This window comes from Lepus europaeus, chromosome 4, assembly GCF_033115175.1.
Source record: "Lepus europaeus isolate LE1 chromosome 4, mLepTim1.pri, whole genome shotgun sequence".
Taxonomy (NCBI): Eukaryota; Metazoa; Chordata; class Mammalia; order Lagomorpha; family Leporidae; genus Lepus; species Lepus europaeus.
Genome location: NC_084830.1, coordinates 81,742,680 through 81,768,571, shown reverse-complemented (window position 1 = coordinate 81,768,571; position 25,892 = coordinate 81,742,680). Strand labels below are relative to the sequence as shown.

At 39.5% G+C, this 25,892-nt stretch overlaps 1 protein-coding gene across 5 annotated transcripts in view; it reads right to left on the bottom strand.

Annotated features, from left to right (window-relative positions):
* The window catches only part of ASPH (aspartate beta-hydroxylase), a 237,495-nt gene that overhangs the window by 163,186 nt on the left and 48,417 nt on the right, over positions 1-25,892 (bottom strand). Inside the window, exons 4-5 of one of the 5 annotated variants that reach the window (XM_062188448.1) lie at positions 9,310-9,351; positions 5,065-7,035 (exon numbers count right to left, since the gene is read on the bottom strand). The exons of the other annotated variants lie outside the window; for them this stretch is intronic. Coding sequence (XP_062044432.1) covers positions 6,683-7,035; positions 9,310-9,351 — 395 coding nt within the window. The 3' untranslated portion in view covers positions 5,065-6,682. Of the gene's footprint in view, positions 1-5,064; positions 7,036-9,309; positions 9,352-25,892 lie in introns of those variants that run through there. 5 annotated transcript variants of the gene reach the window in all.

Genomic DNA, 25,892 nt, shown 5'->3' with positions numbered 1-25,892 from the left:
CTGGTGAAGGAACAGCACAAAATTCCTCACCTGGGAATGTGCTGGCTTAGAAGGTGCAGGGTGGCTGATGCAGCAGGAGAGAAGTGACCCCAGGGAGTGAGTGCCAGAAAGGCTCAAGGACTCTGGGCCTCGAGAGGACCTTGATGTTGCACCTGACACACTTCTAAGAATTATATGCAAGCTGCTCCCTCAATGAAATCTGGGGAAGAGTATAAGCAGGATTTTGTTTCATAGGATTTTCATACAAATAGCCCATAAAAACTAAAACAATTAAAAAAAATTAACTCAATCTTTAGTTTACAATTCACTGGTGTACAGGCTGAAGAAAAATTTTCTTGCCAATTCAGGTTACTCCAGTTGCCATTATTCATGATGGGTAAGTGCTCAGGATTGTCACTGCTTCACATGCAGTCACAGTAGAAATCAGTCCACCCAACAATAAACACTAGCAGGTACACTGAACTTGGGAAACATTCTGGAAAGTCAATACTACAGAAAGGCATGCATACTAGTTGACCATGCTAATCTCTGTTGCTTCTGGCTTGTAAAATTAGTGAACTCAGGTTTTAGTAAGTACAGCAATATCAGCTCCAGAACTCAGAACAATTCTGAGACTACCAGGAAGTAAATGCTCCACCATGACAAACACTGAGAGCTATTCCAGATTCAAAGTATCTTGACATGACCCAGGATGGAAACATAGATTTCAGAAAGGAGATGATGAAAAGTCACACAAAAAATTATACTGCTGAAAAGGTTTCTAAGAACTTGCCAGGTTTCTGGACAAATGAAGGAACTCCACAAAGAATGGAAGGAGTGGCCTCACTTAACAATGGGCAAAATTCAGTTAAGGATCACACAACACAACAGTGAGAAGGAACTCAGGCACTCAGGCATAGAATTGCATCTCAAACACACTACCACTGCTACCACTTGAGTTATAACAAATGCAGAAAAAGAAAATAAAACAGTTCCTGTCATAATATTTTTAAGGATTAAATGAGATATTTAAAAAGCAATAAATATTATCTTTATACATTACTATAGTTATATGAAAATATGATATTTTGGCATCCATTTATCTTTTTCCTTTATTTCTTCTACACAAATTTATCACACTCACCTCCCCCATGCATACACGGTAACATGAACAGAGTTGTAGGCAACTTCCAAATTGTTAAAATATATGGCAATTACTGGACAGTCTTTTAGGTTTTCCTTTTTTAAAAATTTAAACATTTTCTTCTACTATTCTTCAACAGTGTACACAGACCTGGAGTATTTTTAAAGGCTCCATTTTCCATATTTCCCATTCATGTCTATCAGTGTCACTTACGCGGGTAGGTACTGGAGGTCAATTCAGTCTGGCAGCAGAACCCAAGGATGAAGCAGGGTGATGAGTGTGGTAACTGAGGCATGCAGAGTGCAGCCCCCTAGAGTGTCAGGGACATCTGAGTGCAGACATGATCACCAGACTGGGTCCTAAAGGAGGTGCAAAGGAGCCCAGCACACAGAGCTGGGCAGAGGGAGTAGCAGGTGGTACTGGCAAAAGTTGTTTGGAAAACAAACTCTGTGATCTGGCTGCTTTTAGTGCAGATGAAGAACTGTGCATAAACACTGTTAGCTTGCTCTACACCTCTCCATTCACCCCACTTCTTCTGAGAACAGTACACCAGTTTTCTTCTGTGGAATGCTTTTCTTTCACTCAACAGTTTTAACAAGTGGACACTTGCATGACCCAGGCCTTGTGATCTCCGCCCCCCCCCCCCATAAGAATTAAGAATGAAAGATGAGTGTGCGGGGCTCTGCCTCCAAGAAAGCCAGCACCCCGATAGAGTCCAGAGTGGACAGAGGGCTTCAGAGCACTGCTTGCCTTCCTAGATCAGTAAAACTCAATTACAATTTGGGCTTTACAACTACATGATCAATGTCTTCTCCACATGAGCTAATTTGAATGGATTTCACACAAGAACCAAAAGGTTCTGGGGAATACCTGGAAGTAAATCTGTTAAATATGCTCCTAATTTCCTGAGAAAGTCAGATGTCTTTTTCCATGGAAACAGTTACATGGAAACTTGCAGGACTGGGGTTTAGGGACCAAATGGGCTTTTGCACAATGGAGTATAAAAACCTCTGAAAACCACCAACTTGCTTCTATGGGAATATGTGTTTTGAATACAAACAAACTTACAGATTTTTTTTCATAAGTTGGCTGGTTATGAAACTTCTCCATGTTTCCCTATACTTAAGATTAGAGTTTGCAATGTCTTAAATGTCATTCGAGCCCTTAGATTTCCTAACTTGTGTTTCCATGGTGTGCAGTGTTCCTAAAGTTAACCATTCCTATGGCTTTATGCCTAGTTAAGATTTATAAGTTTCATTTGCTCTATCATCTCAGGAGGACAGATCCACATTCAGTACACCCAGTTCACAGATACATTTGTTCCAGAGGACAAGGGAGGGAGGTAGACCTCACAACCTGTTGACAAGGGTAGAAGTAGCGATTCCAATTTTAGTGATTCCAATTTCTTAACCATTTAATTACCATTATTGTGCTGAAGCAAAAGAGAAGTTGAGGCATCATGAAGTGCCAGTTGCTCATAGATATGCAGCATCAGGTGCGTTTTACAGACATCTTGAGTGACAGGTGTTAATGTCCGCATAAAAATGACAGAAACCACCAACTCCAACATACACTTTGCAGCGAAATATTCTGAGTAAGTAATCTAAATAACCAAAGAGATTAAGAGGGGAAGGAATATTTGAGGACAAAAGAGAAAGGAAGCAAAGTCAGGAGACATAGCTTAAACCATCAGACACATTTCACAGAAGATGACTAAGTCACAGTTATCTTAAAACACATAAAATTAAAATTCATACTTTCTGACTTCCACTTTTTTTAATGGAAGTATTTCTAGAGATAATATTTATTATCCACGAAATCATTATGAGAACCTCTAAATAGTACAAAGTCTGGTCAATGAACTCTACACTTCTTTAATTCAAGTCATTCTCCCCAATATTCATGTAGACTGATTTACATCTATTTCTCTACCAGTCTCTCTCCTCACTGCTTAATGTTCACAGGATCATCTGTACACAACACAAGCCATCCATAAAGTAAAACTGAAAATCCTGTTTAAGAAAGGGAAGGGAGAGGGGAGTCTGGCCCAATGACTAGATCTTGCCTGGGTTTGCTGCTAGATCTTGCTCTTGCTAAAGCAGATCCTGGGAGGCAGTGGTGATGGCTCAAGTAATTGGGTTCCTGCCACCCACATGAAGACTTGGATTGAGCTCCTGGCTCCTTCCTTCAGTGTGCTCCAGTCTGAGCTGTTGTGGGCATTTGGGGAGTGAACCGATGGACAGGAACAGTCTTTCTCAAATGAATAAATAGATGAACATTTTTAAAAGGTAGGATTTCAAAAAGTTAATTATAAGTCCTATTAGAAATAATTAAGATTCATGCACAAAGTAAAGGAAAACACAAAGGTTAGACAAGAAAGAAAAAAAAAAGATGCTCTAAAGAAATTGATAAAAATCAATGATATCAAAGAAAGTGATGTGAACAGTAACAGATAAAAGAGATTCTCAACAAAGCTTACAGGTGATTAAACATTTTCATAAGTCTAATGATCTTCATGGTAATTAGGCTATTCAAATGTGAAATATCATAAGGTTTAAGGGAAATTGTGATAACACAATTTTTCAAAATTCAAAGTATCATACTGTAAATTAAAACAAAACATTGTTTATATAAGGAAATAAACTTATATTCTGAATATTTAATTTTTACTTCTCAGGTTTTCCTCAAAATTTCTTCTGAGTCCCTACTATTACTATTACAAAATTTTTGTCTTTGTCTTCAGTTGGCTTATTTTAAAAGAATGCCCTCTCTGGTTTTAATTATAATTAGGTAAAAATGCAAACTGAATAACAGAGAAATATCTTCATGGAGAATACATGGTAGTGTAAAACTAAGAAGCAAACAAGTTTTTGACTCATTAATCACGACGAAAGTTTACCTCCTAAGTTTTTAGTTGAATCTTAAGTGCCAATGCAGTTTGTGTGTCCTCAATTTCAAATGAATTGTTTAAGCCTTTTATTTACTGAAGAAAAAAAAAAAAGTGGGGGAGAGGGGAGAAAAAGAAAATGAAAAGAAGAAACCAATCAGGTTCTTGATCTCAGGTGCTCCTGAAACATCTTGAAACATTAAAATATAGATGTTTTGATTCTTGACCTGATAGGCAAAGGAAATGATGAAACTAGAAGGTTTCAAAGTGTTTGACTGAACAACAGATAATACCTACATGCTCGTGCCGATCAGAGTATTCTAAAATGTCTTCACTCATTTGTTTAGACTTAGGACTTATCTACTTTCTGCTCCATAGCCTGTCTTTCAAATACCATGATGAAAACTACTCAAATTGCCCTCATTAAATATAATTCTCTGCTCTAATGTGAGGGGGGAAAAAAGCCTGTAAAAAGAGAGAGTAGCTCTGAAAATTTCACCCATAAATAAAATCAACCCATTTATCTCAGCAGCAAGATCAAAGACCAGGATGAATTTTGAAAATTTTGTGGTTTGTATACGTGTGGTGCGAATCGGTTTTGCTCTGCTGTTCCATCCATTTCTCAGTCACAGTCTCCCTCTGCTTGTCCCAGGAACCCTTCTTCTGCAGTTTGGGTTGTCACCCACTCAAGCTCCACCACCAGAATAGGCTGGGAAGTCTAACTCCCCAGCTAAAGTAAGGGTCATGGGCACTCATCAGGCCTAACCAGGCCAGGCGCAATTCTTTCCCGACTTCTCCACTCTGGCACTCCCAGAAAACTGCCTCCTTACAGGAGGGTGGAGAAGCTGGAAAGATATGGCTGGTGCTGAGAGTGTCCTGTTCAGTAAGTGGTAGAATCTCCATACACAGTAAAGCCGGGCAGAAGCCAGCAGAGCCAACACTTGGGAAGAGAGCTAAGGAGCAAGAGAGTTCTGGTTACAGGGCTGGACTTCCGAACTATTTGCCTGAGGTCAGGACCCCTGTGTTTGTCAACCAAAGGAGCCATAAAACTTACTTCCGATTCACTGTTTTATTGGAATCAATAATAACAACAGCAAAATCCTGACTGATCAACAAATGTTACAATTTGCGCCTGAGTTTTTCCCCAATAAAACAACAGAGGATTAGATTAGATGAAGGTATTGGGTTACATATTCTCTAGGATTTCCACTTTGAATTCTATTGTGTAAGTTGGATTTGTCAACCATGTCTAAACATTTGATTTCAGTCAGTAAAAGGTACACAATGCTACTAAGTAATACTTGAAATTTACTCATTTTTGCTTAAGTAGCTTTGAGGTCAAAAACTGGATCTTTAAGCTCTTCATAAAAACATTAAAAGCTATTTTATAAAAATAAAATATTTGGGGCATTTTCAATTCTGTTATAATAAACACGTTGCTCTCAATGTCAGCTGCATGTCACATCACAATTAAAACTTCAGGCACAAACACTAAAACCACTTGCAGAAATACACTTCTTAGTGAAATTTCACTTTATTACATGTTTTCAATGAGCTGAATTCTGATCTCTATTTAGATCTCAAATTTTCAATTAATAAGAAATGATAAACAATTATGATACAAATATGAAAAATAGATTCTATACAAGAAAAACAATGGAAAAATGGTGATATAAAATGTAAGGATGCCCTAATTTGAAATAATTAAAGCCTTTCTATAACTATACTGTGTCTGTAAAGATATCACAAATAAAGTGTTCTGAAATTGTGCTTATAAACAGAATTTTCTCTTGTATTCATGACTACATTCAGGTTTCTCAGATCAGTGTATCTGGCTCATGGTACATATTTGTTGGAGGACAGAGAGAAGGGAGGGAAGTGGGCACAAAGGGAAGAATAGCTGAGGAGCAGTGAGGAGTGAGGTGGCATACAGGGGTGGGGAAAGAGGCAAAGGAGACAGAAAAAGACGGAGGGAGAAGAGATCAGACTTAAAAGAGGTGGAGCGGGCAGGGACAGAACCCAGGAAAAGTAAGAGGAAGTGGGGCCTTGAAAGAACAGGAGGAGCCAGGGTCTGGAGGAATGGGGGAAGAGGGAGGAGGCCACAAGCAGGTTGGTGGGTTGCGGTTCAAACAGGATGGGGTTGTGGGGTGCCCACAAAAGAGCTGGGGAGGGGAGGAGAGAGAGGGAGGAAAAAAGGGCAGAAGTAGAAAAGCAAAGGAGGAAGGGGCACAAAGGGCCAGCAGAAAGAAGTTGCCTTTCCTGTCCACAGGAACATTCAGCAAACTTGGAAGTCATGGGCAGAGACACAACTATTTCAAACAGTAATACTTTTTTTTCTTATTTGTTTAGCCCCATGAAGGCATTCAAATCAATATACTAACAGATCCATTATCATTCATATTATACAACATGTGTATCAATTCATGATCAATAAATTAAAAACAAATTATTACAAATGTTGACATACATTTTAAAAGCTTCAATTTTTAAATTTAGAAGCATGAGAAAATATATTTAAATTTCAAAGAATGTACCTGCTGAGCACCAATAAATACATTCCAGGACTAATTTACATGTCTTTTCCAACCTGGGCAAGGCTACCTTTTTGAGGCCCGTTTTTGCGGCCAATCACGATGAAGACTACTACCATTTCCTGGGATGACTTCAGAGCGTTAGTTCTTTCTCTTGTGGCTATTTCCCTTTGCCAAGGTTGTGAGTCTGGTAGAACTTCTGCTTTCCTTTCTGTCATCCTTGTCTCTGGGTGCCATTTTACTCGAAAGATCCTTTGTTGGTGTTGACTTTTTCCTGTTTTCCTTGGTCTTGGCACTTTCCGCTTTCTCCTTTTCTCTGCTCTTTTTGCCGGCGGGAGACTCTCTCCGGGATGCATCGGAATCAGCACTTCTCCCGCCCTTCTGGCTGTCTTCTTTTTCTTTCCTCCCCCTTTTTCGCTCCTCATTCTTGCTTTCCCTCCTTGATTCAGGTTTCTCTTTTCCCTTCTTGAGCTCTTCTTTAATGAGTTCTTTGACTTTTGAGTTTTTCAACCAAAGGAAAAAATGTTTACTGACTGCATCTCTTAATTCATAGAATAACAACTTAGTGACAAATGGTCTTTTTAGTATGCCCCCCAACACAGGAAATGTCTGCTCAAAAAGCTACTGTAATAGCTTACAAAGTGGCTAAAAAAAATAGATGCACAGGCCTAGAACACATCAGCTATGAAATAAGCACTAGCAAGTTGCTGTCATATTTTTTCCACCTTGGAATGTGGTATGACTTGCCTTAAAAACAAGGTTAACATGCAGTGTTACCACAGTGAGTCCACCCAGAAAGATAGTGCTTTACACAAAGTGTTAACTCACATTTCCTAACTTAGACAACATAAGTAAAGGAACACTGGGAGCATAATTGGAAATTGTTCACAATTTGTATCTGTATAAAACTTTTTGGAAATTTTTAGGTCAAAAAAAAAATCACATCCTCAAAATAGCTGGGCTTACAATCCTTGAAAAAAGTATGCACAAATAAAAGTTAAGCATCATTTAATCATCTTAGCTAATGAAGCAAACGATTATTTCCGTGACATAAAATTTCCACATATACTACTTTAAGATCATTATCTGTGGTATTTAAAATGACAACCAGGATTTCTTTGCTGCTTATATTCAACATTATGCAATCAGTATTCCTTTAAGTATGTTCTCCTGATAATTAATATAGAGCTATTCAAGCCAGCAGTCCTGTCTTTCCCACTCAGAGAGGAGAGGGAGCAATTAAATGGAATACACAGCAAATTCCAAATCTCAGGTAAGATACTACTTTCAACATGCTTTGCATAAACTTTAATAGAGTGGTTAGCAAATGCCTTGAGATTCACTTTCTTACTCTCTCATTAGGAAACCATAACAACATATTTACTGTACAAGGTAGCATTGAAGCACAAAGAAAATGAAAGATCTCTTTAAAAATGCATGTGATATCCACGTTCATCACAATCACGGAAAAATCACATTGCACACCAGGTCCTCCAAAGCAAGTGCTAGTTTTGTGAGCTCATTAAGATGCTTTACATTCTATCTTTCTAGACAGTAGTCTTGACTAACCAACAAAAATATATAGGATTTTTCATTAAGTGAATTTCCTGGTGAACAGGAAATCCTTCAGTATTCCTGAAAATCTTATCAAAATCCTATAATACAGAAGCACATTCATACAGAATCAACCTCCACCTCGTCATTCTACTTCAGTGTTGTTTGTAGAGTAACACACCTGACACTGCAAAACAGTAAAATGTGCAATGTCATCAGGATTTATTCTGTACGGTATTTTTATAAAATTAAGTCTTTCATGTTTAATTTGCCCTTCTGGATTAGGAAATAAAATTGTACCTTATTGGCCAAGTTATCATCATTATTTACATACAAATAAATTTAAGTCCTAGAAATTATCCAGGTCAGAAACAAGTTTAAAACACATTCAAATTTCCTAATCTTAAAATACAAATCTGAAAATCACAAAGTGAAAGTCTCATCTGTTTATGTTTCACATTTTATCAAAAAACAAACTACAAGCAATGCGCCAAGCACTTGAAGACAAAAACAAAAAATCCCAAGTTTATAAAGAAAAACATGCAGTTCCCCCCACTCACCTCTACCCAAAGCACATAAATATTTACACGTAAATAAGAAAAATCATGGGGGTATACATTAAGGTTACAATACATATGTAGGTTAGCCTACATATAATGGTTGACAGGTATGGTACTTAGCAAACTGAAATATCAAACACAGCAAATTCTATACCAACATTATGCAGTATTCTGCGTTACAAATCTAAATTTTCATCTTACTGTAAACTACATGTTTGACCACGCTAGCTTTTGCTGGGCTCTAAGACAGAATGTCAACAGAGCTTTTGTAGAAATGAAATTATCACTGGATGATTCACCTTTTTTATAGTAGTAATTAAGTCAAAACTAAGAAAGATTTTACATAGGAAAGAATAATATGCATGTATAAATTTACTATATATATAACAAATATAACATGACACTGGTATATACATTCTTTAAAGAATGTATGTTGATAAAATGAAAAGCAAATGACATAAAAGATTATATATGGCAGAAAATTATTCAATTAAGTCTTGATAAAGCTAGCTATGGCTTAAAGATGTGCATATAAGATCAAAAAGCAATAATGTTTAATATTAGTAGCTGCATTTACATAACATATCCAGAAAATGTCATGCATGCTCAAGCAATAAACTTTAACTCAAGGCTAATTGGAAAAATAGAAAATACCTTTAGCCTTGGTTTTTCTCTTGGCTACCCCACCAGGTTCTTCTGTTGGTATTTATAAGATGAAAATAGGTTATGAAGAGAAAATTCTAAGGGGGTTCAGAAATAAAAATCTAGGCAATACTCAAAGTTACCTCTATGAAACAAAGCATTTAAATTCACCACTTGAAAAAACTACATTGTAACACAGAAGTATCTATTATTTATGTCACTTTAAAGCCTTTCACTAGCATAGATAAATGTATTATAATCAACCATGATTTAGTCAATTTCATAAGGTTCCTGAGGCCTCTAACAATTGTTTGCACTGAAACATCTAATAATCATTGGCAATGGCATCTCACTCTTGGTTGTGGACTGCTGCCTAGGCCACAGGTACTCTATGACAAGTACCAGGGGCGAAGGACACAGGACTTTGTTTCCCTACTCAACCACCACCACCATCCAGAAAAGGAGAGTGTATTTTCATAGAATTTTAAACTTCACTATTTGAACAAGCATTCCTTTCCATGCCCCCCCTTCCATGATTTCAAATTTCCTTTAAAAATAAGTGTATAAGCAACTTAAACTATTACACAGGTACATATTAGCTTTATCACTCTATAAACTTTTCAACAGCTTTTTATTTCCTCTCTTGGCAAAGGAAAGTTCTGATAATCGGTTTATTTTTTTGACCCTCTAGCAAACGTCAGTACTATATGCCTCCCGGTGCACTCTATTCCAATAAGGCTGTACTTAGTGTCTCATTCAATTACTCTCCCCACCTCCTGATCACATAAATGTTGTTTCATACTTATGTATCAGCAGACTTTTGAGCTGGCATTTTAAGAGGTCAAGCCATTCCATATGCACATCAGGTGCAAGGTGTGGTCCTTATTTTAGTCCGTCTCCTAGGGATGTGGGGAAGGGGTTGAGGACAGCTCCACACAAAAACCATCCTCAAGAGCCAAGATCTAAGGTAGCATCAGGAGAAAGCCCCTTAGCTCTCTGACACTTATTCCTGCTGTAAACTGTGGAATTCTGTTTCTTGAAACCACAGTAATACTCTCACGTTTGGCATGAGGCAGTTGATGTTGTTCAAATCATTCTCCATTCCTAAATTCCCTTCCCTTTTGCTATTCACAGCAAATTGTTTCCAGCAAATGAGGTAACACATTTGAGAACAGCAGTTTATTTTTGCTGAAGTATCACCATCACCATTCTGGGGGAAAAGAAAGTGTTAGTTTATCTTTCTACTGACAAAGAAGGAAGGAAGGAAGGAGTATAAGCAGATAGGACTAACTGCTCCTTGTGGCTACCTCTGACTAATTATTTGATAAATGCTGAGAATCTAACCAGTGTGTGTGTGTGTTGTAACTATTATTTTTTCACAGACAAACCTCATTCTTTCCTAAATTCTTGTCAAAAGTAGCATATCACCTTGCAATAGAGAATGGTATCGTGGACCAATACATACTAAACTTTACTTCAGAATAAAAAAATCTATTTTGGGGGGCTGGCGCCATGGCGCAATAGGTTAATCCTCCACCTGCAGCGCCAGCATTCCATATGGGCACCAGTTCTAGTCCTGTCTGCTCCTCTTCCAATCCAGCTCTATGCTGTGGCCTCGGAAAGCAGAAGATGGCCCAGGTCCCTTTGGCCCTTGTACCCATGTGGGAGACCGGGAAGAGGCAGCTGGCTCCTGGCTTTGGATTGGCGCAGCTTTGGTCATTGTGGCCATTTAGAGAGTGAACCAACAGATGGAAGCCCCTTCTCTCTCTCTCTCTCTCTCTCTCTCTCTCTCTCTCTGCCTCTCCTTCTCTTTCTGTGTAACTCATCCAAATAAATAAATAAATCTTTTAAATAAATATATTATTATAATACCAACTATTAAATACACGGGCATTGCTGAATGTATAAGGAAAATCAGCATAAAATATTAAAACATATTTTAATGCTGCTAGTGTCCCCCTAATGACCACTACATGTTTTCACCTGGTGGGCTTGTTAAAAAGCAGTGGTAAAAATCCAATTACCAATTTAACACCAGGTTGTTTTTTTTCATTTCCAATTCTCTTTATATACAGAAGATCGATTCAGTATATAATAATTAATTTTTTAAAAAAAACTATTATGTAGGATCTCTGTCTTTAATGTGCTGTACATTGTTATTTAATGCTATAATTAGTACTCCAATGGTAGTTTTTTCACTTTATGTTGCTATATGGGCAAACTGTTGAAATCTTTACCTAATATGTACTAAACTGATCTTCTGTATATAAAGAGAATTGAAAATGAATCTTTATGTGAATGGAAGGGGAAAGGGAGTGGGAAAGGGGAGGGTTGCGGGTGGGAGGGAAGTTATGGGAGGGGGGAAGCCATTGTAACCCATAAGCTATACTTTGGAAATTTATATTCATTAAATAAAAGTTTAAAAAAAATCCAATTACCCACTTCTCACCCCCATTCTCAGGATATAGTTAAAAAGAACCACCTTAATGGGCCGGCACCACAGCTCACTTAGCTAATCTTCCGCCTGTCGCGCAGGCACCCTGGGTTCTTAGTCCCGGTTGGGGCGCCGGTTCTGTCCCGGTTGCTCCTCCTCCAGTCCAGCTCTCTGCTATGGCCCGGGAGTGCAGTGGAGGATGGCCCAAGTGCTTGGGCCCTGCACCCGCACAGGAGACCAGGAGAAGCACCTGGCTCCTGGCTTCAGATCGGCACAGCACGCTGGCCATAGCAGCCACCTGGGGGGTGAACCAATGGAAAAGGAAGACCTTTCTCTCTGTCTCCCTCTCACTGTCTAACTCTGCCTGTCCAAAAAAAAAAAAAAAAAAAACAAAAAACAAAAAACACCTTGATAAAAAGGTCAGAATTAATTTTTCTTATGAATAGGCTAAATACTACATTAGCATCAGAAGAGTAGAATACTAAAAAACAAGCACTTAATTTAAAACATTTCCATTTGGGGTACACATCTTTAAAAGGACACAAATCAGTTAGTGCAGTGTACCACATAAAATACAAAGTACCATGCTAAGCAACCTTTCCTATACTTAAAAGAAATGCAGCCAAGAAATTTTCTTAATTTTTTACATGAAATGAAAAACTAATACTTGAAAGCCACTATCATATTCAGCCTCTGAAAGAAAGGCCAGACATGAGGAAAGCACATTCCCTGTGCTTATCAGTTAATAAAATAAAGGTGGCCCGCAAGTAACGGCCAAATAGGAGTGAGGAGCATCAAGACAATGCATTCTCTAAAAGTCAAAGAGCAGCTTTAGGCAGGGAAGCAGGAACAAAACTTGGGATATGAACTACTGAATTATGATAGTTATTGAATATCCTGTAAAGTTCTTGGGATCGGGGCCGGCACCATGGCTCACTAGGTTAGTCCTCCTCCTGCTGTGCCGGCATCCAATATGGGTGCCAGATTCTGTCCCGGTTGCTCCTCTTCCAGTCCAGCTCTCTGCTGTGCCCCAGGAAGTCAGTGGAGGATGGCCCAAGTGCTTGGGCCCTGCACCTGCATGGGAGACCAGGAGGAAGCACCTGGCTCCTGGCTTCAGATTGGCGCAGAGCTGGCCATGGCGGCCATTTGGGGAGTGAACCAACGGAGGGAGGACCTTTCTCTCTGTCTCTCTCACTGTCTGTAACTCTACCTGTCAAATAAAAAAAAAAAATGCTATAAAAAAAAGGTTCTTGGGATCACTGTTTTATGAGCAACAGAACTGTCCCATTACAATGATGAGAAAATGTAAAGAGGAAAAAAACTAGAGTGTTCATGAGAGGATCTCAAACCTTAGGACAGAACTGATAATACATGGAGTTTCCCAAGATTTCCAGGGAGCAGAAAAGGAGTGAGCATCTGAAGAACCTTACCTGAGTTTGCATGCCTTAAAGGTAGAAGAAAAATAGGCCTGTATGAAAGAAAAAGCTAAGGGAACGGAGAGAGGAAGGAGATGTTGAGGTCAGAAGGCGGTGCAAGCACAGGGGAAAGGCTGACTTTGGAAACTTGAAGATGCCACTTCTGGGAAAAATGATGGAGGAAACAGAGAGGGAACAAAGTGTTGAAGAATGAAGAGAGAAGATAATGGGATGGTCATCTCTGACCATCTCAAGAAAGCAGAAGGCAAAACTCATCTGCAGAGGAATACAGCGACCTTGGAAGATGGAAAGAGCAGGGAAAAAGATTTGGGATGCCTGCTGTGAGGAACTGCTCCAAGACCACAGCAGCAGCAGCATGCAGGTACTTGCATCTCTAATCTCTAATCTCTAATCTCCAAAAGTGTTGTGAAGCCCAGTAGTGGAGAAAATGGTCCATGGTAACCCAGGGCTGCTGACAAGTAGAGGCAAAGAAAGATACAATTTTGGGAGCCCTAAGAGATGGCCTCAGAGATAGCTCCTCTATCCTTTCTAATTCTTGACAGAATTAAAATCTTAACATTTGTATCTAGAGTTGATAGGAACTCTCCCTATGGTGTCAAAAATCAACAAGTACGGCCTATTTTTCTCCTTGTGTCTCTTATAGTAGCCAATACCCAGGGGGTTTAAAAAGAAAAAAGGAACAATTTCATCAAACAATGGAACTGATGACAATACAATAGCTCTTTACAAATTGATTCTAAGTAGTATGGAGAAAATTCTATCAATTAGAGCTCAAAAAGAAGCATCTTGGTATTCTGTAATCTATTTGGACAGAAGTTGATTTTACTGATGGAATCTTGATTTAAAGTATTAGGATATGCTTAAAGTCAAAGAGAATGGCAAAATAGTAATCACCATATTATTCATTTTCTGCTCATCCTTATTCTGGTGCTTTTAAAGGGTATTATTGTTAGCCCTGGTCACTCTTTGGGAATTCTTACATAGAAATTTGAAAACAGCAGGTCTTTTATTCTTCCCTTAAGAATACTGCTTATGGGGTCAGCATCCCACGTAAGAGACAATTCAAGTCCCAGCTGCTACACTTCCAATACAGGTACCTGCTAATACACCTGGGAAGACAGCAAAAGATGCCCCAAGTGCTTGGGCCCTGTCACCCACACAGGAGACAAGGATAGAGTTCCTGGCTTCTAGCTTCAACCTGGCCCAGTCCCAGCGATTGCAGCCATTTGGGGAGTGAACTGGCAAGTGAAAATTCTCTTTCTTTCTCTTGCTTTCCCCTTCTTCTTCTCGGTAACTCTGCCTTTCAAAAAAATAAATCTTTTTTTTTAAAAGACGATTGCTTAAAGTTAATTTATGCTAGTTTGGCAACTGCCTCAGAGTCACTATGCCCAACTTGTTTTCAAAATGAGATGGACTTCATGAAATTCAAATGTGTGAGTCATGAAGCCAATAGTTTGATCCATGGCCCCACCACATGCAGTAGACAACAACTTTAGAAAACCAGCTACATCACAAGTACCTAGTGATCTGTCACAGACTTTCAGACACTTGCATCTAGAATTGGTCAGCTGGTATCACTAACACTCAGGATTTCAGTCACTCCCACAGTCACTGGTTGTTGAGACTTTGGGCCTTCGTTTCTTCCTCCTTCTCATTCTGGAACATCATGATCCTTTCACCATTGACTTCATGGAGCAGAAACAGGTCCCAAGTGTCCAAGTATTGGTCCTGTCAGCTTGGCAGGCTGTAGCTCCACAACCAATGTGTAATCTTAGTTAAATGCACACCAGGACACTACACCAGCTTCCTTTTCATGTCTACATTGATAATGTAACAATAATCTTACAAGTATTTTTGGAAAGAATATTACAAGCGTACCAACCCTCTGCACATGAGTAGGGAATGGAGGATCAAAACCCAAGAGAACTAGAAGATGAAAAGAGGAAGAAGGTTCTAAATCCAGAGACTAAGAGTATGAATGAAGATACAAGTACAAATGTCACAGTGGGAAAATTGTGAGACCTGAGCCTGAATCAAGGTGTAACTATTTTAAATTAGGCCTCCATCTTGTAACTTGGGCCTGACCAGGCCCTGAACCCTAAGCCAGAAGTAAATAAATGAGCTCACCTTGCAATAAACTCTCCTAGCAACAACCGATTAACAGATAACAGAGACATACCTAGAGTCCCTGGTGTCTTCTCAGGGCAGATAAGGTGATTGATAGCTACCCGAGACCCTGCAGTTTGGCCCGTACACCCAGCAGCTTGGACCCTATGCTTCGGCCAATCAATTCAAAAGGCATCAACCCCAAAGCCATCCAACCACCTTCAGTAGGTCCGTTCCCGCCACTGGATGCACTAATCAATTCTAGGAGATGTCCTTTGAATTTCCCGCGGGATGAGGTGATTTGCTAAATGGTACCCTGATGTATAGAATGTCTCTGAAAACCCTATAAAAACCCTGTTAACTGAAGGGTCGCGGCTCTCAATTCAGACCCACTGCGTCGGTGTTATTGGGAGACCAGGCCGGACCTGTAATAAAACTCTCGTGTGCTTTACAGTGGTATCGGCTCCTTGGTGGTCTTTGAGGACGACTGAACGGGGCATTACAAAGATCACTTGAAGACCTTTGTTAGCACAGGCTGGTCTGTCGTATTAACTTCAAAATATTATTTCTCTAGCTGAAAATATGTCCAATTTCATCATGTATTTCAGCTGGTTCGGAAAACAGACCCTAGCAGTATTTTTATGGTTCAATGAGAAACTCCTGGGGCTCTCTTGATCATCAGGACTAAGGTCAGCATATGATAAAATTCATAAGAGATTAATGAATATCATATGCTAGGGTCAGCTTTGAAGAGGAATTCAACTAAAGCTTAAGGCTTGGTTCCTTCAAGGAAGGCACAATCTAATTAATACCTGCTCCCAAGTATTACATGGTTATATCAACCAATGACAGAAGCAAAGAACTCAGTATATTTGTTCCATCAACCAACCTATGAAAATAAGAACTGAATTACCAAGTGCCCCAAAGATGCACTGCGACTGAAGAAGACCCCTCAACTCTGATCACAGAAAACTTCTTGTATGTTTCATGGACTTAAGTAGCTAGCTGAAAGCCATATTTGAAAAACATCATTGAGTATCATGCCCCAAAAGTTGTAGTTGCCATGTGATGAACTGGCTAAGCATGTACCTGCTTCTGATAATTCACTAAAGTTACAAATAGTAAGCTGCAGAAGGAAGCACTTTGCTTGAGCTAACTGTAAATAAAAAACAAACCAGAATTCAAGCAGAAAAAGTTTTTCTTCCATGTCTGGATACCACTTTATTAGACAGACAGGTCACTTGCAGACAAAAAAAGCAAGTACAAGAGGAACAAGTAGGACCACCAAGGATTCCACTAGTCTGTCAAGTCCTGGACATCTACAGGACCTGGGGCTGACAGCCAGGCCAAGAGAATTGGCAGGAGCAGCACCTCAAAGACTCTTCTCCAACTGACCTACAACCCACAAAGCATGCCCCCAGGAAAACCAGTGACAAAGCAATAATGCAGGAAAGCAATCTCCCTCCAGGATGCCACTGCTTTGTTTTGCAAGAACTCAGGCCTGTCCCATGGAACAAACAGCAGCCATCTGCAGAAGCAAAAACTGCAACTGTGAAGAAACCACACTGCCTCTCAATACGCCACATGGCCCACTGAGGTTCCCTGGTTGTGAAAAACTTAAAAAGCACAGCATAAATACAGCAGGACTTAAAATTTTGTAACTATAAATAAACATGTCAATGTGCAGAATACAAGTTTGCCTTTTTAGGTAAATTCTCAGGTTTAAATGACAAGAGATAGGTATACATTTATCATGTGAAACAAGCAACTACAAAATAAACCTTTAGAAAATTAAGAATTATATATAACCAGTAAAGCTTAAGCAAAGTAGATCAGCTTCAAGATCATTTATATCACAGTCTTGCAAACAACTTTATTTGCTTTCTCTCTCTCTCTCTCTCACCACACACACACACACACACACACAGCCTTAGGCATGAGTTGAAGGAAGTCACAGAAGTCAGGGGTTCGTCAGCTATCTGTATTTTCCCTTCATCAGAGGCTTTGCAAATGGGCTTAAGAAAAGTGGTACAAAATAAATGTCAAATGATTACTTCATATCCTTGTTTCTCACTTAAAAAAATACAGCATAATTAATTTCTGTACATAAAACATGCATTAGTAACATGACCAAAAAAATGGCTGATGAGAAATTAATGATTCCAAACATTTTTAACACACAAATTTAATTATTTACTTCTCATAAACTGCTCAAACATCTTTTGGAGTTAGTAGTAGTAACACATTAACAAAGAAGACTGCTTTAAAAAATACACCTCAGACACCTGGCTAAGTGAACTTCATCAAGGAGGACATAATCAGTTTTGAACTGAAACTTAATGAATTCTGACATTGTACCCTACTCAAATTCACTGGGGAAACACAATAAATACTGACAAACTTCCAGAAAGAACACTGTTAAATGATATGCAATTGTGGCAGAACCTTCTACTAAATGATCGCTTAGTTGAAGTACTTTAATATTTGAAAATCAAAAGTTTCTGCCTGCTAGAAACATTAACAGAATGAAATCCCTGTCCTGAATAATAAGGACAAGTTTTAATAACCATTTAAGCTTCCAAAGATGCACAATGTATAACATGTGCAGTTGTATCTAAAAGTACCCACAGAATGTAATAATAATTAATAATATTTTTCTAAAAAGAAACTGGACACACTGGCTCATGTTTGCTGACACATGAAAATGGTGGGCAGAAGGGATGTGTGCTCTGTGTATAGATTTCAGAATTTAACTTTTTAGCTGTCCTTTTGATAGCCTATAAGAGTCACTGATGACAAAGGGGGAAAAAAAAAATCTGTCATAGTCCCCTCAGAGCAAATGGATGAACAATCTAGTTACTGAAAGCAAGAAAGCCATTTAGATAAATAGGGAAAACAAGACACCACTATGTTTAAACACATTTTCAAGTCATAAGCTCTCTGAAAACATGAAATACCATTCCATCAAAGAGTAACAGAAACTGAAGGAGAGTCTCAGGTCCTAGCCTTCTCTAGCTGAAAGAGCTTTCTTTGCTTGAGGGAGAAATGGGTAAAAACTCATTTTAAGAAATGAATTTCATACTTAGATAATACAATTGCTTTTGCCCCTCCTGAAACTCACTTTATAGAAATTGATTAAAAGATGTTTGTGGTTTGTAAGGTTTTTTAGTGGGAAAAATTTATTGTATAAAAAATGATTTTCCCTTTAATAAACTCAATTTATAAATCTAAAAATCACATATATGTGCCTAAGCCAAAATTAGTAATGTTAATGAAAGAAAAAAATAGAAAAAGACAGTTATTTAGGATCAATAATTTTAATATATATACAACATTATTTAAGATACATATTCACATTTTCCCTCTTGTATATTTCAACTTAAAAAAAAATACAAAGTACTTTCTCTGGATGTATATTTGGAAATAAAATAAGAAATGAATTTTGCTTTCATAAACAGAAATATTCAGACATCCTATATCTGAATATAGTCAGTCACTTAACTACATATAAGGCAAAAACAAGGGGTTGTTTTAAAATTATTTCAAAAGCACCATTAATACAGATTTTTACACTGAAACTTGTATGTACCTATCTGATAAGTCAGTTAACCTAAGAACGATCACAAATAAAAAAATATCATTTTTTAAAAGAACACCATTTTACACAAATATGTTAAGGATCAACAGAAAATCATTTAAGTGTTGAATCATGCCAGAAATATTTTTATAATTAGGTCCATTAGAATCATCCCTATTAATGTGTTAGAAAGACAAGCATTAAGGGTTAATCACAACACAGTTTGTTACTATTAAGTTTCCAAACTTAGTTCAGTGAATACATAAGTAGAAATAAAATAACACAGAAATCAATTATTCTCCCAAGAACATCATTTTCAATGCACTTTGTAGATGACTGCAAGAATGAGGAATCCCACTTTCTTCACTAAAATTGGGGGCAGCTGAGCAAGGAACTAGCTAGTAGCCATACAGAGCAAGGCTAGGTTTTATTGTGCATTCACATCGTCGTACTGCACATTACGCTTTGCATAAGCAAAGGAAAGAAATGAAAAAAGAAACTGCTTCGGGTTTTCATAAGCCACGACTTCGGTCCCTGCATCAAAGTTACTGGTTATGTAAATCCAGAATGACACAAGTCTTGCCCTGAACCCCTTCATTCTGTGACGTACCATCAACACCATCTGCAGTTTCGCTTTCTTCTTCATCTTCTTCTAGCATTTCAAAAGGAGTCATTATATCATAGAGAAATGAGAGGAAACCATAAAACCAATCTGAACTTTCCTCTGCTAAAATATTAAGGACTTCCTCAAGAGAATCAATATTTTCATTACTGCCATCTTTGGTCAGGCCTACATAAGAATAAAGGAAGAGAGAAAGAGAAAATAAGGAGAGCAGTTAGGCTGAAAAAGGAGATTGCGGAAGGGTGATCTCAACAAGATGTGCATCACAGTCACAGAGGTTTACAGAGAAGGTAACTGGGAAAACAAAGGAATCAATGAAGATGCACACCTCACAATCAACTCTCAATCATGTGTAGCAAAGGGAGGCCACCTCTGACCAAGCATCTTTGTCTTTCTTGCATTAGAAAATTTGTAGTGGAAAATCTGACAAAATTCTATCAGCCCAAATCAATAGACAGTAAATGGGAGAATCAATTGACTGTCATGGAAAGACTGAATAAAAGCAGTGTCAGAGAAAATAGACATACACTTCTGACAAGCTCCAGATTTGCTCAACTACCACCCACTTATTATCGAGAGTTGATTATACAAATATGTACATAAACAGTCGTCATTGAAAGTAGAGATGCTCACCTTCCTCAAACTTTTCCACCTAGGACCTGAAGTTAACTTACAACACTCCAGATTCAGTATCAAAATTACTGTTTATAGCATCCACAGATGGGTATAGATGCACTGAAATGATGAAACTCCAATAGTTTTAACACTTGAATTTTAACATTACATGTATTGGCTCTATAACACTCTTGCAATTGACTCATGGTCCTGTAATTCTGAACAATAAGAGCCAGCTATTAATAATAATTCACTCATCCTACTGATAAGGAATTTGATCAAAGCATTAGCATTACTGCATTTGTAATAGGAACATTCCAAATTTCTCCCTGCATCAGTCCATGAAATAAGCTTCTACTAAAAAGTTATTTTTTATTTTTAAGTACTGGCCCCAAAACAGGACCCCATGATACAAAGAAATCAAAGTATATGTTGTCTTTATTGGTTCTTATTTGTTATTGTTCTTATGAGGAACTGGTAGGTCAACTGGCTCCAGCAGGTATCAAAAGTCTCTGAATATATATAGCAGTATTTCCTCATTTTGAGGAAGAAAAACAGGGTAGGAGTTCTAGTTGTGAGAAATGTCAAGACAAAGCTTCTCCAACTACAACCACCTACTTCAGCCATCCAGGCTTTTCACAACGCTCAACATCTCCATGCTGCTTATCTACCAGCACTGAAGACATAATGATAGGGCAGCTACTTTGTTTTAAAGGTTCCAGTGAATTCTTTTCTCTGTTAATCAACAGACCACTTGGAGGATGTGGGGGAACACACATTGCACCTGTTATTTAAGCTATTTTAAAAATTTTTCACTGAATTAAACAGGTAACAAATGCTACAAACAGAAATCCATATTTCTACACAAGTCTCTGGAAATAACTGCTTCTTCTTTCTGCTTTAAAACATATGGCTGCATATTTTGTACAAATATTTTTACTTTTCTCCATCTTCCCATATAATCATTTCCAAGCACTGAATAGAAAAGGTAAAACTTATCCACCCTTCTGTGTGACAAGTGTGCAAAAAACTAGAACAAAACTATAACCCAACTATCCAACCTCCCTGTCATTCCTAAAACAAATGTGCTATTCCAAAGTGAAAAAGACAACATTCTATATATGAAATTTCCTTCACACCAACTAAGAGGTGATCCCACCAAGCAGCAACGTGTCAGTTTGGCTGGGCAGGTTCCAGTCCTTTCCTTCCTTTGGCTTGCTTACACATCTGTCCAGTCTGTGAACAATCAGCAGGGGTCTAGGAATGGTGGGCTGGCTCCCTTGTGTGTTCCACCCATACCTGATACATGGTGCCAGCCAGGTGCTAGTCATGGAACAAAAAGACCACCATACAATCCTTAGGTGGTGTTATTCTAAGATGATGTCACTCTCAACATTCAGTCCCTGGATCACTTTCCTGTTGATTTCATTTGGAAAACAAGTTTTTAAAGAAAACATTTCCAAGCAATGTAGTTCTCAATAATCTAAACTAAGAGCAAAGATATTTTTATTTTGGATAATTTGGTTACAAAGTATGAAGCTATATAAAAAAGAACAGGCTTAAGTATATATTCAGAAGGGCCTAGGCCAGAAATGATAAAAGTAATCATAGCTACAGATTCTGAATTATTCATATATATTTAATTCTTTTTTATATTCTGCAAAAAAAGCAAAGCTTTAAAATGCAAAATAAATCTGTAAATATGAATGTGTCCTTTTCCTAACATTGGTAATATTTACACATACGCAGATTTAAGAATCTAGAAAAAAAGTAGGAAATAAATGGCAAACACAAAAGTTCAGCGTCTCTCAACTATTATGATAGTTATTATGCCAAGCTCTCCACAAATTTCTGTTCTATCTTCCTTCTTCCACTTGGACTCCTTGTCCCTTAATGCAAAGCCCAAATCCTTAGGGTTCAACCTTAACTTTTTAGCTGCCTCTCCAGTAAGAATGTACCCAGGACACCTGGCTTCTTTTGGATATATGTTCACTGTGTTTCCTTGTGGGGCATGAGCGCGGCCAGGCCAGGCCAGGCCCGGCCCGGGGGCTCCGCATGCGCAGCTGCTCCAGGGTGCCCCCGCCCGAGCTGCGCGGAACGAAGCCGCGCGGAGCCAAGTAAGATGGCGCCCAGAGGAAGTAAGATGGGCGGAATCCAAAGTTGTTTACCACTAAAACTAATTGGCTGCGCAACAACAAGGGAGGTAACAAAACTAGTAACAAGTGTATAGACATAGGGCTAGTCCTATAGAAATCCCCCCATAAGGTGATTTTTTAAGTGATTGGTTGGTCCTTAGCCCTGCCCCAATGACTCTGCAGTTTTGTGTTATAAAAGGTATTATTATACAAAAGGTGACTGAGTCCTTGCTAGACTTGGCTCCCCGCTGCGTCTGATTGTCTCCGGGACCAGGAGGCTGGGGAACGGGCGAGCGGTCGCACTTACCTTTCCTCGGACCCAGTCCATCCTTGTACGGGTGGACTAAGACCCAACATCTGGCGCCCAACGTGGGGCGTGAACAGTTACTTTTCGGCCGAGGCTAAGCGGTCTCTCAGGGTAAGTGAAACCTTTATTATGGGTAATTCTATTTTTAAGGCAGTCTGGGATACAGAAGAGACAGAGGAAGATATCGACAGTAGGAAAGATGAGGAAACACAGACAGTGGAGGTTAGAACAAAAGTAAAATTTCCCCTCCCTGCCTACATTTCGGAGGAGTCCAGGCCCCCGCCATACGCGCCTGGGAGCGAGGAGGGAGCGTCATTCTGTGTGGCCCCACAGAGGGACCTGTGTGACCTAAATCCCAATGGCCAGCCCTCCACTGAAAGACAGGGGCTTGGGGAGGTAACCTATGCGAAAGCTTGTCCAGTGGACATAAAGCAGTGTAAGGAATTGAACTCTGGGCCTGGGAACTCGCCGCCTCAGGCCTACCCTGTTAATTTAGCTCCGGGGGGTAATAGGCCCTTGGAATGGTACCCGTGGGAGGCCAAGGACCTCAAAGAACTCCGCAAGGCAGTAGCAGAGGATGGTCCAAACTCACCCTGGGCACAAACATTGCTACAAGATATAGCCTATCACCCATGTGTCCCCAAGGACTGGCTGGACGTGGCCAAGGCAGTCCTCACGAGTTCCCAGTTCATAAAGTGGTGCGCCTTCTTTAAGGAGGAGTGCCGGGTGAGAGCCGAAGCTAACCGAGCAGCCCAGCCAGCTATCCCTATTACATATGCTATGCTGGCTGGGACGGGGGAAGGATTCTCTACGGGGGTCCAGCAAGCTGCGCTGCCTGCTCCGTACCGTGAACAAGTGAGGCAGGCAGGACTTAATGCTTGGTACAAGCTGGATGAGGGGCCCACCGAATCTCCCATCGCAGGGGTGCGACAAAAGCCAAGAGAGTCATTGCCAGATTTTGTAGCTAGGGTCGAACACAGTCTCCGTCGTAAGTTGCCAGCTGGGGACCTTCGGGATCAGTTTGTTAAAATGCTTGTTTGGGAAGAAATGAATGCTAATCATCTGAAGGCCTGCGCTGGCCTGAGGGAGGCTCATAAATCCCCAGAGGCAGTTAAAACTAAGGTGAAACTTTCAGGTGTGGCGGCAACCCCTCAACGCACTGCGCCTCCAATTCCGCCCATGTGGCCACCCCTTTATGGTTATTCCCCTCCCTTGAATCGCCCGCCGCCATCTTGTAAACAGCGTGCCTACTCAACCCCACAGCCAGTCCTACTAGGCCCCGACGTGCACAGTCTTCCCTGTAAATGGGGGACCACGGCCTTTCTCTGCACTCTCTTCCAGTCAGTGTAGCCTGTTGCACCCGTGCAGGCCACAGCTAGATACTCTAGGGAGACTAGTCCTTGGACTGCTTTTTTCCTCTCCATTTACAATTCAATGCTGTCCTCACTAAGAGGGGGAAGAAAAAATGCCTTTGGCTACCACTGGCCTTACCTAAAAGAACAAAAACCTCAATCCATTAACCTTTTCCAACCTAATGAGTCTTTATTTGCAGTTAATAAGACTTTTTCTCCAGCACTACGGAAGTCTCTCATTCCCTGCCGCTTTGTTTCAGATGTGTTTCCCTGTCCTAAGCAATGGGCTCCCATGCTGATGACCAGCTCTTTTCTGTGCTGCTGTAGTTAACTTGTCTAAGAGTTTGCACGTGTCTTGAAGGTTTCGTGTTTTATTGGATTTGTCTGTCTTTAATGTTTGAGTGATTACCTAACTCTGATCAGATCTACCCCACAGCCTTGGTTAAAATACTCAGGTTATACGTACTGGTTTTTGGATGAGTGGTTTGACTCTCTGACAGTTTAAATTCTCAAATGGAGTCTAACAACTTTGGGACTTCCAGTAGGATCCCTGGAACTCTCAAAGGATGGGACTCTAAATTTGTTAAAGTAACAACTGTTTGAGCCTATTCAAATTATGCAGTGTATTAAAATATTGTAAATGATGTCAGACCTATGTTGTATTCATGTTTTTGCTTTCCAGCTAAGGTGGTCTTATAAGTTTTTATGCTTTAAACTTGTTTCCTTTACAGATCTGCTTTTGCAAAAACTATAGTGTCTCTTTTTAACAGTGTCTGCTTAATGGGTTACTCTGCCATTTCTAAAGTTAGGTCATGTAAGCTCTTTTTAGCTCTGTTAAGTAGTTCTAAGTCATGTAATCATTTTGTATACTAACTCTTATGTTCAAGGTGTTTATTTCTGGTTTATTCAATAACAAAAAACATAAAATTCATGTTCTGTCAAGGTAATGTATTGTGTAAATTGATGAAAAGCATTGCTAAATACCTTTATGATTAGATCTGCTCTAAAAGTGTTAAGATCATCCTGTCTAATGAAGGGTTATCATTTCAGAATGTTAAAAAATTCTATTCTAACCAGATACTCTAAGTTCTCTTGGCACCTTTAACAAACTTTCTAAAAATCAAAGTTCTAAATTCTCTAAACTTTTGGTATCTCCAAAAGGGCCCCTGGAGATATCAAAAGATATATCTCTCATCTTACAGAGATAATAACCAATTGGGATGTTTAAAAGTGCTGCCAAGACGTAAAATGATTCAACACTCTACTAAAATTCCTCACAACCCACAGGAACAGGCTATGGTGGAAAAAAACCATCAATGCCTCAAAAAACAGTTATTAAAACAAAAAGGGGGAGCGGCTACCCCCCATCTACAGTTACATAAGGCCTTGTTCACCATCAATATTTTAAATTTTTCAAAAGGGTCAAGGGAGTCAAGGTTCCAAAAACATTGGGGACATTTAAGCCCTAAACCACAGATGCTCGTTAGATGGAGAGACCCTCTCACTCGACTCTGGAGAGGGCCTGACCCACTGATTCAGTTGGGAAGAGGATTTGGCTGCGTGTTCCCCATAGGGGAGTTAACTCCAATTTAAATACTGGCCAAAAATATCAGGCCTATGCCCGAGGCAAGTAACAACCCACCCAGGGAGCAGTTTGCCCCTGAGGGAGATCCCCTTGTCTTTCCTCTTCCAGAAATGGATGGAGATCGAAATCGAAAGGCAGGCGATAATGTGGACACTACTCTTCACTGTGATCCTGACAAGAAGTGCCCAGCCCAGTGACGGGGGATTCGATGACCCAAACGAGATCATCAAAACACTTCAGGAGGACCTGAAAAAGACGAAGAGAACTCCAAAAAAGCCTCTTTTGGACGAGCCTTAATGGACTCTTTCCCTACCTCTGCTCTCTTCTTGGACTGCTTCTTGCCCTGCTTTTAATCCTTGCTATTGGCCCATGCATAATGAATAGGCTTATACAGTTTATACAACAGCGCATAGAGGCAACAAGGGT